Below are 13990 nucleotides of genomic sequence, written 5' to 3' on the forward strand. Positions count from 1 at the left end.
ACAAAAAGAACCATTTAGAAACACTTGATAAGCTGTGTTATCTTCATTTTAAAGGTCAAACTTACTTGTGGAAGATGGGACAAAAATGGTTCTTTTGACACTAAATGTTGCAGACCCCTGACCCAGACGGACTCCAAATATTAGTAAATTAAGTACTTTTATTTATTTATTTTGGTGGTTTTCATGGCATTTTGGAAATGCTCTCCATTTTGAAAAATGGCACATGTACTCAGGGCGGGTCTGCCAACTGGTGTTTAAGAGATGAAACTTCAGCCACTCACCCAACAATGGCACCGTTTACATGTGTACAAAAACATGTATACCATTTTGTTCTTTTACATTTGCACGTTTCAACATTCTAAAGAGCTAACTTCTTGGAGGGAGGGAGGGAGGGAGAGATAATAGAAACTATTTCAGAATCTAAAAAGGTGCAGAGTTTAGGGGTACAAAAAGAAGTAATGTGCCAGCTACAGGGGGGTTAAACAAGCACATGCAATGAGTTGGAGTGAGTTGAGTCAGGCACAGGACAGGTACAAGTTCACAGAAAGTTGAAAACCATCACCAAATAAAAGAAACCATTACCGGAAAAAAAGGTAACATTTAAACAAGGTAAGAAAGGGTAAGTCAGGCAGAAAAGAAAATATATTACTGTAAACTGTAATTAGTTTTTTTTTTTACATTTCACAGGGGAGGCCCCCCTGCCCCTTTGAGTTTGCTACGTGTGACGCTGGTCAGCGCCAAAAATCTTGGACACCCTGGTTTTTTTTTTTTTTTGGACACCCAAAACTTCAATTTCTGCCTAAAACTATGACACACACTGAATTACATTTTAGCCTGAAGAGGGGAAATATGGACTGAATGGAGGAATGTCTTAAGAGTGTCCAGATATTCTTGTGGGTGCCTCTTCATGTGACCTGCATGCGTTGAATCCTCCCACTTCTTTGCCGTAACATCCATCCCACGCTTCTGCCAAAAACAGATCATTTCCTCCAAAAGTCGTGTGTCACTCATGACATCGTTTTCGCAGAAGAAGAACAGGGAAGGTGCAGTAACAGGAGTGTTCCAAAATCCATTGATGGATATGTTGAAGTTATCTACGGTTTGGGCTTTAAATATACGAAAGTATAATAAACTTGTTTGTTTTACTAATGTCTCCAAACGAGGAAACACTGTTTTTCCTAGACCTGTGCAGAGAGGAGAAAAAGAGCATTTATTTATTTGTACAATACTTAAAAAAAATACTGACTGAATGAATAAAACAATGTTAATATTCAACTGACCTGCTGCCATGTTCTCCAGAGAGCCCACTACCAGGCTATCATAGATTTGGCCTTTAATCCTCTTTACGAATGCCTGATATTTCTGTGGGTCCTGGTACACGTGCATCAACATCTGACTAAATGTGTATCCACCAACAGAGAAGGCGTGGACGAGCAGCGGGCATGACAAAAAGCGGTCACTATGGAGCAGCTCCAGTAAACTCTGTCCACTGTCCAAACCCCATCGTGGCCACAAGAAGTTTTTCAGCTTTTGACAGAAAAAGAAAAAGAACATTTAAATATATTTGTCAAGCACTGTAAAACACAATAGAGAAAGTGACGCTCAGGCAACTGTGATGAGAAAAAGGAAAAATAATATAATATCACTGACTGGCAACTCCTATGAAGATGTAAAATTATTAATTCTATCAGTCTTAAAGCTACAGTGTGGTTTATAGTCAGAGAGATTCCACGTCCCAAAGATGCTACAGGTATATTAAAGCCACATTAGTTTTAAATTTGTTGCTTTTTTCTATAGATGGATGGCAGTAAATCAAAACCTGATTTCTGGGGTTCATAACCATCACTTCATTAGTGTATAATACCTGCAACAATGAATCAATGTGTTTTCATGAGCTTAGAATGAGCCCTTCATATCTACATGGGAGCAGACCCCTCTGTTAGATAAAATGTACTGTACAAACATGATTATCATTTATTATCTTTTATTACATCCGCTCTTTGAAACTGTTCCTTTTGTATCTTAAATTCTGCAAACTGTTTCTCTCAGATATTCCCAGATAGATAGCACAGCTGCAGGAGCCAGGTCAGCCTGTTTACGGTTTGACATTTATGAAGCTTCAGCAAATCCACTCACTCTGTACCTAAGATCGGAATGATTCAGTTGATTGCAAACATATCTGCACATGACTAATAGCACATGTTGTAACCGTGGACTCATGTAGCCCCCACCCTTATCTTTGTTTTTTTACACACAATTAAAGGGCCTCGCAGAGAATGACACAGTTGGAGAACTGCACATAGCAAGCTCTGCTGCGTCTCCCCTTTGCAAAGCTCACTAAAGACATCTCAACTCTCTGAGTTCTTGTCTCAAGTGTCATTTCTTGTATGTCCAGGCGAGGTAAAACCTGACACCCTCTCATAGTGGCCGCCATGCTGCACAGCCATGTTGATACAGTAGCCCAAAAAGGACAAACTGTACTTATTCCAACTTTCACATTTTGCAGAGTGGCTGGAAGACTAAAGAAAAGGGTAAAAAAAAAAAAGGACTCAGGGGTTGCTCCCTGTTACACTGTTTCCTGGTTTTTAATACAGGCTAATAAATGTGAAATAGGGGAATCATATATATTATTGATCACAAGAACAAAACCATGACTGCCGACAACCAATTCCAAACAGCTAAACAACCGGAAAGGTTTTTGCAATCCATCTGCAAAGTAACTGGTTCCCTTCTCTCGGCACCGGCGGCATACAGCTGTTTGCACTTCAGCTTCATTCGTGTCACAATGTTCCTTCAGGTGAAAAAGGAAAAAGATGGCAGGTTCAATATCCGGACTGTACAGTGGGTGTGGTAAGATTTGAGGCGCTGCAATGCATCCTGTTTGTCGACTGGCGTGTCTGTGTGGACGAGCATTGTTATGCTGAAATATTGTGTTTTTTCAAGAAAAAAGCTTTTGCAAAGTGTGCTGGGACAGTGATGCTGTGTTCTAAAAAAATTTACAGAGTTACAGATAAAAGCTAAACTGATAACTTTCAGTATTGACACCAGTACACTAGCAGCTACTGACACAATGAGCCAGTGTTTCTGTCTCAGATCAGCCTTCTCTCAGCAAAAGAGACCTAGTGACCAGTGAGCAGAGGAGAGGAGAGGCGAGGGAAAAAAAAAATGTTTATGTAGTTTTGACTTATGGTTAAAATTTTAAACAAACTAATTCCAGACAAGTTATTGAAATTAATGTCACCTCTGTCATTTTACAAAGTCTAAATATCAGCTATATGTTTTAGTTTTAAAGTAATGCACTACTTTTGAAGGTTTAGCAGCTACAGGTACAGGCACACATGCTGCAGTACATTATGGGGAAAATTGCCATCTACTGGCCATCCAGAAGATCTCAGTTTCATCCAGTTTCTCAGGCTCAGGGACCATCAACAGATTACCAGGGTGAAAGGAAATGCTTTGAAAAAAAAAAATTCTAACATCACATTTATGCATTCAATAGCCCGAGTTGCAAAACACACAGATTCAGGGACAGCTTTTACCTAACCACCATACATTCCAAAACACAGGATAAGATATATTGAATATCCTTGTGTAAGCACATACAGATAACTGGTGGACTTGTCACTGAATAGTAGATGGCAGACTTAGAGAACAATGGGGGAAAGTTGAATTTATGGGACGCATCATCACTGGTGCCCCTCTGGCTCATGGGGTGTTTTGGCCTTTAACACTATACACCCTCAACAGAGGCAGCCAGCTACAGGCTGATCAGACCTGAGCTTGCAACCCATGCCTAATTAGCCACGAGAGTCGCCTTGTTCTCAAGTGGCAGACATCTCATGGGACTATGCATGACAGAGGTGTCCAGTTCCCTGAGTCAAGCCCAAACTGACCGTATACCTCCTGGCTTGTTACTTGGGGGCCCAACAGGGGTCATTACTCTGTAGCCAAAGCTACTGGCTGCTTCTCTCTGCTGCCTCTGATGCAGATTTTTTTTTGGCTGTACACTAGCTCTGGCCCCTGATTCCATAAGACGATTAAATACAAATCAATAGAAGAACTGTGCAGTATATTATGTAGGATACAGAATACACTGTAGCATCTAAATGTGTGTAACATCTCGTGTCCTTTATTTATTATTGCATGTTGTGTATACAGAGGCAGTTATTGATAATTTTAAAAATATTTATAGCTATCACCATGTGGACTGGCATTCTGTACTTTATTCTGTTTTTATCTCTTTGTGCAGTGCATCTGTATTTCGTTCTGTGACAGCATCTGTGATATTTTTAATGAATGACAATAAAAACATGTCTAGTCTAGATTATTTGTCTGATCATAATGATTCCAACAAGGTATAGTTTGGACTAACGATGAATGAATCCTATCCTATGGCGATATGGGGTAAAAACAGCAAAAACGGTGACAAAGGTCACTTTCAGTTTGTACAGGGGTCAGTTAAAGTTTTTCCAATTCTGGTAGGAAGTTACGTAAATCGGCTGAGTTGCTACATGGGGCAGTGTAGCTAGATTTCAAAACAAGCTGGGGTCTGATTAGCCACGGCTGGGTCACCTGGATGAGGGCATATGATGTTGAATGACCTGAAACACCCAATGATTCCAGGAACATCACTGCAGATGTGTCCAGTAGCATCAGTAGATGTATTTGCACAGCTGTAAAAAGAAATAGTGTTCACCATATCTCATGCTTAGTTATCATGTTACAGGTAACATGTCATACAATCAAATGTACATCGACATTATTTGACCTTTACTTTGGAGACCAAGCACTCAACACGGTCAAAACTATTTCATATATTAATCCTTTTATTTCAACCAATAATATGCATAATTTTTTTCCTGAAATTGGAGCAACTTTAACTTTTGGCCCCTGTACAAACTGAAACTGACCTCTGTCACAATTTTTGCCGTTTTTACCCCATAACATCCAGTCATAGATAGTCCAAGCTATACCTTTTTGGAATCGTTATGATCAGACAAATATGTGTATATTTTTCAAAATGACTGGAGAATTTTAAAATTTTGACCTCTGTGTAAATCTTCATTGACCCCTACCTGGCTATAGCTAACACCCTGGGATGGCTATCATACATTTTTGGGTAGGCCATGGTACACTGAGGCTGGATTGTAATTTTAGTCCCCGACTATGCCAAAATTGATGACTGGCTCGTGGACTAGTAGGGACCTCAGGTTGCCTGAGAGAGGTGTTGAAGATGTACGTGAGGACATCTTTGATGTCTTCTACACAGTCCTTTGACACACATCCAGGTATACCGTCTAGACTCTAGACCAGCAGCTTTGGAGGTGCTGATCCTCAAAAGGAATGTCCTCAAGCTGGTTGAAGATGCACACGAAACTTGGTCATCAAAAGTTGGTAGTATCCAGTAGTGGGCACAGTTCAGCTAATCCGATAACAGATAATTATCGAAGCTAATGTTTTTGCTAGCAGATTAGCTTTTCAGATAAGTTTTAAAACCATCATCGGACCAATTATCTTCCAATAAATTTAGTTCCGATAACTTTCAGTCCGATAAAAAAAATTTTTGCTGGTAAAGTGAGCAAAGTTTAACGGTGAAACATTTTAGTCCGTCTGTTGTGTATTTGTGGCAGACTGGCAGCCTGTCGGTTGCTGATTATGTCATCATTAAGCACAAGATGCAATTGGCTGGTTGACGCAGGGAGCATTGTGGTTAGTGTAGTTCAGGTTCACTCTGGACATTACACTGTTACAGTCCGCTCGACACAAACAAAACTGACTAATTTTAACATTTTATTTCTTTGTGGCTGACGAGATAATTTAATCGCCAAGACTCAGTGGGGGAGAGGAGCTCTCATGGCGCAGCTGTGTGTGTACAGAGGGACTTTTCTTCACCATTTAGACACTGTTTTTGACAAAAAAAAAAAGACGCTTTATTTCTTCAGAAGAATCCCACTGAAAGTAACAGGTAAGAATTTATATTTACTAACGTGTCTTTTACTCGGCCAATCAATGCATTAATGGACGTATTTCGGTTGTTTAAGCCGCAGGGCTAAAAACGTGTGAAAAAAGCAGAAGCTTTTTCGTTTGTGTATATAATAACAAGATAAACTGTGACTTGTAATAAATACTGTGTTTTACTGCTTTTGAAAGATGATGACAGTGTTTGGGGTTTTATTTTTTATTCATTGAATTTTTTTTTTTTGTGCATTCTTATGTGTTTGTGATCATTGAATTCACCCAGCAGCGAAAAGTGAAAGTGAAACTGGGTTATCATAATCCGACAGTGTAATCTGATGTGGTCACGTCTGAATCAACACTAAAAGTTATTAGTTAGCAGGTTATCGGTTTAGTGTCATAAAAGTCAACTTTTCCGTTATCGGATTAATGGTTATCAAAGCTATCTTTTTGGTTAGTTGTGGCCACCACTGGTGGTGTCTCCTGTGCAGGTGTGCAGTCCTTCAAAGCTTGCAAAGAAGGTAATGAGTTTGTTCAGCAGACAGATGTTGGAGTCACAGGTACGTGGTTGGGGTTTGTAGTATGTGATGGTCTGAATCCCCTGCCACAGGCTTCCTGTGTCTCTGCTGTCTCTGAGGTGATGGGCTATCTTTTAGTGAACTGCTTCTTTTGTTTGTTTTTGGTTATTTGGGGGGTTTTTCTGATGCCACAATACAGGTTGGCTCTGGCTGTTCTCAGGCTAGCATCAATACTGGCTCTAAAAGTAGCATTCTGGGCCCTCAGTGGACCTGGATTCTGTTAAATCACTTTGCTACTTTCATTTTGATCTGCTCTAGAGGCCGTTATCAAATAGGGCCATTTCACGGTGGAGAAAATGGCAAATTAGTGTGGACGAAAGGCCAAAACAGATATACAGTTTTCCTGTGAAAACGTAGCATTGTGTGCTAAGCTCGATGGCTGCCTGCTTGCTGGCAGCCACTCAGTCTGTGGTGTAAAAGCAGTCCTGATGTACTGAAGAGGCACCTTCTGGTCACACTCATACCTGCCTCTGAACTGGGAGTCATAGACTCTCATCCACTTGATGCAACAAAATCCAAAAATACGTGCCGCAACAATGGGCATCGGGACCTGTAGAGGACTTCTTACTTCCTTCATAGGTTAAGAAAAATTGAATTACCTCAATTTTATGAGTCAGCAGTCCATGAATTTGAATTACTACTCACAAGCTTTAAAAAAAAAAAAAAAGTTGAGCTTCCATCCTAGTTCTTCTTCTTGTAGAAATCTACTACTATGTATTTCATGGCCACCTTCAACCTGTTTTAAATCTCTTGACTATGGATGTGTTTTCCTTACCTCACTCTCCACAACAAGCACATCCAAACCGATGTGAAAGTAGATTTCACAATATTTGGCCACAGCTTGGGGACGTGAACCTAACCAAGGCAGCATCAGTATTAGAGGTTTCACACTGTCGTCAGTTTGGGTTGGATACTTTGACACAGGCGATGCTAGTTCATTGATGTACAGAGTGACATTCTTCCTGAGGCGGTGGGAAATAATGCCTTGACTTAAAGTTGCTCTGGCCAACATAGTAATTGCTGCCATGGAAACCTGTTATGTCGAGTGCCGACAGAAAGGAGAAAACAAGAGACAAACAATAAATCATTATTTAATGAGTTACTCCAAGGAAAAAGTAAGTTCTTTCAAATTTGTCCTGGTGATCAACTTTAATCTTTTTGTGTTGAGTGAAAGCTAGATTATTTCAAGTGCCACTTGCATCATGAATCATCTCTAAACACTGTGAAAACTGTACAGCAACATCAGAGAGTGCAGCAGATCAACAAAAATTAAATGAACTGCTGGAAAATTTTTAAGAACCGGCTCCACGTGACGTGTTTGTCACCAGCAGCTTCACAGCGTGCTGTGTCTCCAGGCGCTTTCGTCTTCATAGGGTAACATAGGGTCAAATGCACTGCATACCACCACATAAGGTCACCATATCACATGGCCATAAAACCTGTCAGGCCCTGCAGTTGCTTTAAAAAAGTTCACTGTCAAAGAACCATCCTGATTTGCTGAAGGCTTCACTGATACAACGTATGGTTTGTTGTAGTCGTACGGCTGTAGTTCAGAGAACGTCATCTCTTAAGTTACAAATATATACTTTATATAAACAAATCACCATTTCTTCAGAACTCACAACTACACCATTATTACCATCAGGTGGCCATGGCAGAGAGACAGTACACAACCTACAACACGAGCAATCATGATCACCCACTGCTACTCCGAGATCCTCTACACAGATGCACAATGTGCAGGATGTATGAGTCACACGCTGCAATGCGTTGAAAATTTTCAGCATGCTCAAAGTTTTTTGAGGAGCTCAGCTTATTAGGACGTACATTAGCGAGCTTCAGCGTGCTCTTAACTTATAAAAAACTTACCCTTAAGTTACTGAACTTATGCCAGTGTTTTTTAATACGGTTGGCATACGCTGGCTAAATATGACAAGGCCTTAAGAAAATGATGTTATTTAGACATATTCTGATCTTGTGCAACCAAAGTCCTTATGTAAATCCAACAGTTTTTCTTTCTTTTCTTTTTTTTTGTAGAAGGTCCCCAGTTGTGCTTGTACATCTAGAGTTGTACGAGCACGGGCATCTGGTGTAAAACTTGTGCCAAATCTCTATGTGGATTCATACGGAATCTGCTGGAGTGAGCCAGAGCAAAAACAGAAGCAGCCAAAGGAAATCAGTGCTATGACCTGGGTGACAGTTATTATCAACTTTTTGTTTGACATGTTTGGCAATTTTTTTGTTTTACTTTATTTGCATTTCTGGTGCTGACACGTTCATTAAGTTCTGTGGTAGTCAGGAAAACGTCAGTTAAGATGGACACAACTTCACAGCACGTTACTCAATGGTTTAAATAAGTCATGGGTACGCTACACATTATCTCAGCGTATTTCGATTTGTGTGTAACTACCCAGAAACTTGTGTCAGCAACAGCATAACTTACCTACAACTTATGTCGCGCGTGTGCGGGACGTATGAGTGACCTGCTGGCGTTCGTTGGAAATTTTCAGCATGCCCCAAAATTTTTCCAGCTACTCACCGTATTACGACGTACTCCAGCATACTTTAACGTGTTCAGAGCTTACTCAGAACTTACCCATAACTTATTCGATGTGTGCCGGCATTTTTAACGCAGTCGGCAAACGCTGGCTAAATCATTAAGGTGTGACAGGGCCTATAGTCAATATGCTCACACTCATCCAGCAGCATCTTCTCATGTCGGCACGTTCAGTGCTGGGTCAGGCGAAAGTCGTTCGGCGATCTATCCCATCTAATGCCAAAACAGCAGCGATGTCGCTCCAACAAGAGAGGCACGCTGAGCAGGGTGTTGCCGATCTCTCTACACCACTATGTCCTTTTCTATCCATTTTTTAATCACACGATAATAGGGCTGCCACGACTAGTCGACTAGTCACGACTACGTCGACTATTGGAACTGTCGACAACTAATTTATTAGTCGACGAGTCGTTCATTTTACTTAAGTCTTTGTTTTTCTCTCAATTCATAGTTTTAGGCAGCGAGCCGTCCTGCCGTCATTTGGGTGTTCAAATTTTGGGAAAGACGGCTGACTAAAACAGTGGCCGTCTTGTTCAAAGCTGCCTAAAATGCGCAGTTTACCGACGGGGCTGTCGGTGTGTGTGTGTGTGTGTGTGTGTGTGTGTGTGTGTGTGTGTGTGTGTGTGTGTGTGTGTGTGTGTGTGTGTGTGAGCGCACGCACACGCAACTGGCTGCAGACTGTGAGCGAGGGAGGGAGGGAGATTTCCTGAACGGAGGGAGAGGATTTTAACCCAAGAGAACATGTTAAAAAGAAAAAAAACACACACACACACAACAAAACCAAACCGTGGAGCTGCCTTAACTTCTCTTTCCACTTTCTCTACCCGTGCAGTTCTGATGGCACCGACCCGTTCACACCATGTGCGCATCGTATACTGAATTTATGAGATCATGAGATGCAATAACGGTCAAATATCCTTAAAACATCCTTAAAAAATGAGAATATATAAATGAACTGAGCAAAAATTACGCATACACGGGTTAAAAATAAAACCCTGATGTGGAGAAGCTGCAGTGATGTTCTGAGGCACAGATCACATAAAGCAGGTGAGAACTCTGAACTTTAACAGCTGTTATTTTTCAAAGGTATGCATTTGTTCAATCTTAAGCTTAATGTAGTGTTCAAGCACAAAACCTTAATGATGAGGAAAAAGAAAAATGACTTCATCACACTAAAATGAACTGGAGTCAGAATAAAAATACAAGCTGCTGCTTTTTGTTATTTTTCAAAGTTATTATAAGCTGCAGCTCTATGTTTTATTAATTTCAAAGTGAGTTACCTCTTATTTTATTCTGATTTAATTACACAAAAAAAATATGGGACGCCAAATCAGCCTGCATTGTTTTGTTCAGTTTATATCAAAGTTTTCCTGCACATGTCTGTGTATTTTTTTCCTTCTTAATAAGAGTTTGGTGTTTGCATTTCCTCCACAAAGTTTTAAAACACAATAAAATGTTCACACTTTTCTTTATAGCAGTTCTGTAATTTCATAAATGCAACAGAAACAACCACAAATCAGAAAAAGTTGTGGCTATATGTAAAATGAAGATGAAAATAAAAATGCTGCACTATTCCCAGTTTCTCCACTCATAGAAGCCATTCTTCCAGAGTGGTGTCTTGGTGGCTTCCCTCACTTGTCTCCTTCCAGCATGGACATTTAGTTTTTGAGAACTGCCTACCTGACACAGATTTACTAAAGTACCACACTGTTTGTATTTCTGAATGACAGACGTAAATGAAGTCAAAGAAATAGTCACTGATTTGGAAATGTTCATGTTTTCATCCCCTGACGTTTCTCGGAAAATGCTGCAGGGCTTAATTTAGGAAATTACGTAAGATCCGACTAGTCAACTAATGGCAAAAATAACCGTTGACTAGTCGACTATCAAAATAGCCGTTTGTGGCAGCCCTACTAATAAATTGATTCTGAACACACACAAGAAAACAATTTAATGACACGCTAACCTGCCGTTCGCTTGAGTCGCCAAGTAACGTTGTGATAGAAAATTCCAATTAAGTTCCAAGTCTCTCCGTTCCCCTTGGACTCCTGGGAAAAGAACAGTCTCACACCTCCGTGTTGCAGTCGTTTGTTTTTTGTTGTTGTTGTTTACTTGAACTTCCTGAATCACGACACACTGCCCGTAGCTTCCCAGCAGTGAGCGGTGGAGGATACAATCACACAAAGGACTGGGAGGCGCTGGATTGCTGCCATAGACAAAAACAAAAACGGATATCTAGCTCATTTCCGCGATATTGTCTTCCGCCATCTTGTATAAGGAATTGGTGGTACGTTTGAAAGGACTTATTCACCTTATTCACCTCCGCCCACTTTTACAACAAAGGCATAACCACACCCTGCTCAGAGTGCCGCTCTCATTGGACCGACATCTTTGCTATTATGGAATTGTGGGATAGCTTGCACCCACAGATTGAGCTCGCTGGACTACTTTCGCTACCCTGCTCAGTAGAGGTGGGCGATACTGGGAATTTTGGTATTGATCCGATACCAGTAAATACAGGCGCAGTATCGCCGATATCGATACCGATACTTTTTCATATTTAAGCTTCATAGATCAGCGTTGGTATCGATATTAGGATAGATCTGCCCACTTCTGCTCTCGTTGGAGCAACAACACACAGAATGTGTCTCTTTGTCCCAGATAGATCTTTCAGTGCAGCTTCTTGTTGTGACTTTAACACGAAGTTAATACCCAAGTCTTTCATCGCCAGCTGTAAATGGTAATTAAAACATTCCAGTCGTATCTTTCCGAACTCTTCCGCATCAAACTCCATCGTGTCAATGTTTACAATGTGCTTGAGCAATAACAGGTGAAGTTGCTCATAAACTTTAAGTTTCTTAAATATTTATTACAGCCACTCTTAAAACTTCAGTTATCTTTATAATTTTATTACTACTAAGTTTTAGAATTGATTTAGATGATATGTATATACTCATTATTTCACAGGAATATATCACAGTTATTTGGGAACTACTTTTTGCGCAGGAATTCATCAAGCACATCGGCCGTGGGCGCGTACTAACACTTTTTACCCTGACTGAGGGTCAAAAGTCATAAATTCTGAATGGCTTTATATCTATTTGTAATAAAATGTTAATAAAAATCATATATATGTTGTTGTCATTAAAAGACTAGCAATAATATTACAGTGGAAAAAGCAGCAAGGTAAATGAGCACAATAGCAAGGCATACTTTAGATTTATATTTTAATACATAAGGACTTTTTTTATCTGGGCATGTATGGGTTCATTAGAGCTTTTAATCAGTTTGAATACAACTTACAAGGATTCATTTATAAAAATCCATTGAGAATTATGATGACATTATCCTATGACATAGCAGTTTCATCTCCTGTTTTAGGTTTACGTGGTCTCTCTCCCTCTCTTTCTGTCCATGGAAATATAATATAATATATATGATGACAGGAAAAAAATCACAGTAAATGAACAGAATGGCATATTTTCCCCAAATTTCCATACTTTACATAAAACATTTTGTTTCTACCCAGGCTTGTATGGGTTTATTAGAAAGAGCAATTAAAGGGCTTTAAAACAATCCTACTTTTATTAAAATCTGTTAACAAATAGCGATAATAGAGCAAGAAAAGCAGCACAGTTTGTCATAATTTCCCCAAATTTCTGCATTTTACATAAAGTTTTTTTACCCACACATGCATAGGTTCATTGGAAAGAGCTTTCGAAGGGCTTTAAAACAAGCCTACATGTATTAAAATCCATTAAGAAATAGCAACGCTAGTGCAAAAAAAGCGGTCACTTTCTTCATGATCTGCACATCTCCACCCTTAGCAATTGCGCCGCCCTGTGTTTAGCGATGCCAAAAGATTGAGGCGCGCATGTCCATTCCAGGTCTATATTTCCATGGGCATCACACTCTCACAAGCGCCACTCGCTTAGCTTATGGCAAGCTAAAATGAGAGAGCCACTCTGAGCAGGATGCAGAGGCATTTCTGTTTTGGCTTAGGACTTCCGGGTGTTTCAATATAGAAAAATGGAAGTTATTACATGGGCAGAAACAAAAGCTCAAAGGGAACGACTCTGGCTCGCCCACAGGTCATAACAGAGTGGACAGATGACATGAAAAAGTGGCCCCCGATTATGTAGGCCGATATTTTTAAATACTTGGTGTTGTCACTCTGCGTGGACGGTTTGACTATGAGGAACTAGAAAAGCACCGAAGCCTATCAATACTACCTGACAAGTAGTACCTCCGTAATGCCAAGATTACCTAACGTTAATATACGTATGGTGTTATTTCATGCAGTGCTTGGTTGTATCAAATGCCAGAAAATTAGTAAATTAGATAGCAGCTAATGCTACAAACACAGCTTACCCGTTTGTCTAACTAGCATCCGCCATGGCTTCTTCAATGGAGTATTGTAGCCCAACCATTTCTCTGGGTAAGGATGCAGTGGTGTGGGTTTTTTTTTTCTCCACAAAATGAATAGAACAGACAACGTTTCGGTGGATTTTTCAATTTCAGCGCCTTTAGCCAGCACCGGAGATCCTTGTATTTCGATGGAGGAGGGAACAAGTTAAAATGCTGGACCACAGCACTCAGATCTCGCCTTTCCATGTTCAAAACACTGTTCTGAAAGCGATAGTTTCCTCTTCTTCCACTTGTTGTGGCACCCACGACCTGATGAATTAATGCTGCTCATGTTTGGGCACTTCTAGCGTACTGTGTTCCCATCCATCCATTACAGAATGACAATAAAAACGAGGCTGAGTTTTAATTTGAGCATCAAGCTTTCCTTCAGGTACACAGCTCTGTGTGTCCCAGAACGATTGGCATTGTTTTCATGGTTTTTTCATTGAATTTTATTGAACAATAGATAATACACAATTCGATAACTGTCTTC

The 13990-nt window shown here is 40.2% G+C and overlaps 1 protein-coding gene across 2 annotated transcripts; it reads right to left on the reverse strand.

Annotated features, from left to right (window-relative positions):
* Positions 1-722: 722 nt before the first annotated feature.
* On the reverse strand, positions 723-11258 carry si:dkey-5i3.5 (uncharacterized protein LOC565091 homolog). 2 transcript variants are annotated; one of them, XM_034176640.1, is made up of 4 exons: positions 11058-11258; positions 7309-7583; positions 1281-1527; positions 723-1184 (listed from the first exon to the last, which is right to left on the reverse strand). In XM_034176640.1, the coding sequence occupies exons 2-4, from the start codon at positions 7558-7560 to the stop codon at positions 823-825; spliced, it is 861 nt and encodes a 286-aa protein (XP_034032531.1). In that variant the 5' UTR covers positions 7561-7583; positions 11058-11258; the 3' UTR covers positions 723-822. The 2 variants fall into 2 exon arrangements, with proteins under 2 accessions (XP_034032531.1, XP_034032530.1); XM_034176639.1 differs by having other exon boundaries at positions 7309-7566; positions 11057-11258.
* Between the last annotated feature and the right edge of the window lie 2732 nt (positions 11259-13990).

The sequence above is a fragment of the Thalassophryne amazonica genome, chromosome 8 (assembly GCF_902500255.1).
Source record: "Thalassophryne amazonica chromosome 8, fThaAma1.1, whole genome shotgun sequence".
Classification (NCBI taxonomy): domain Eukaryota; kingdom Metazoa; phylum Chordata; class Actinopteri; order Batrachoidiformes; family Batrachoididae; genus Thalassophryne; species Thalassophryne amazonica.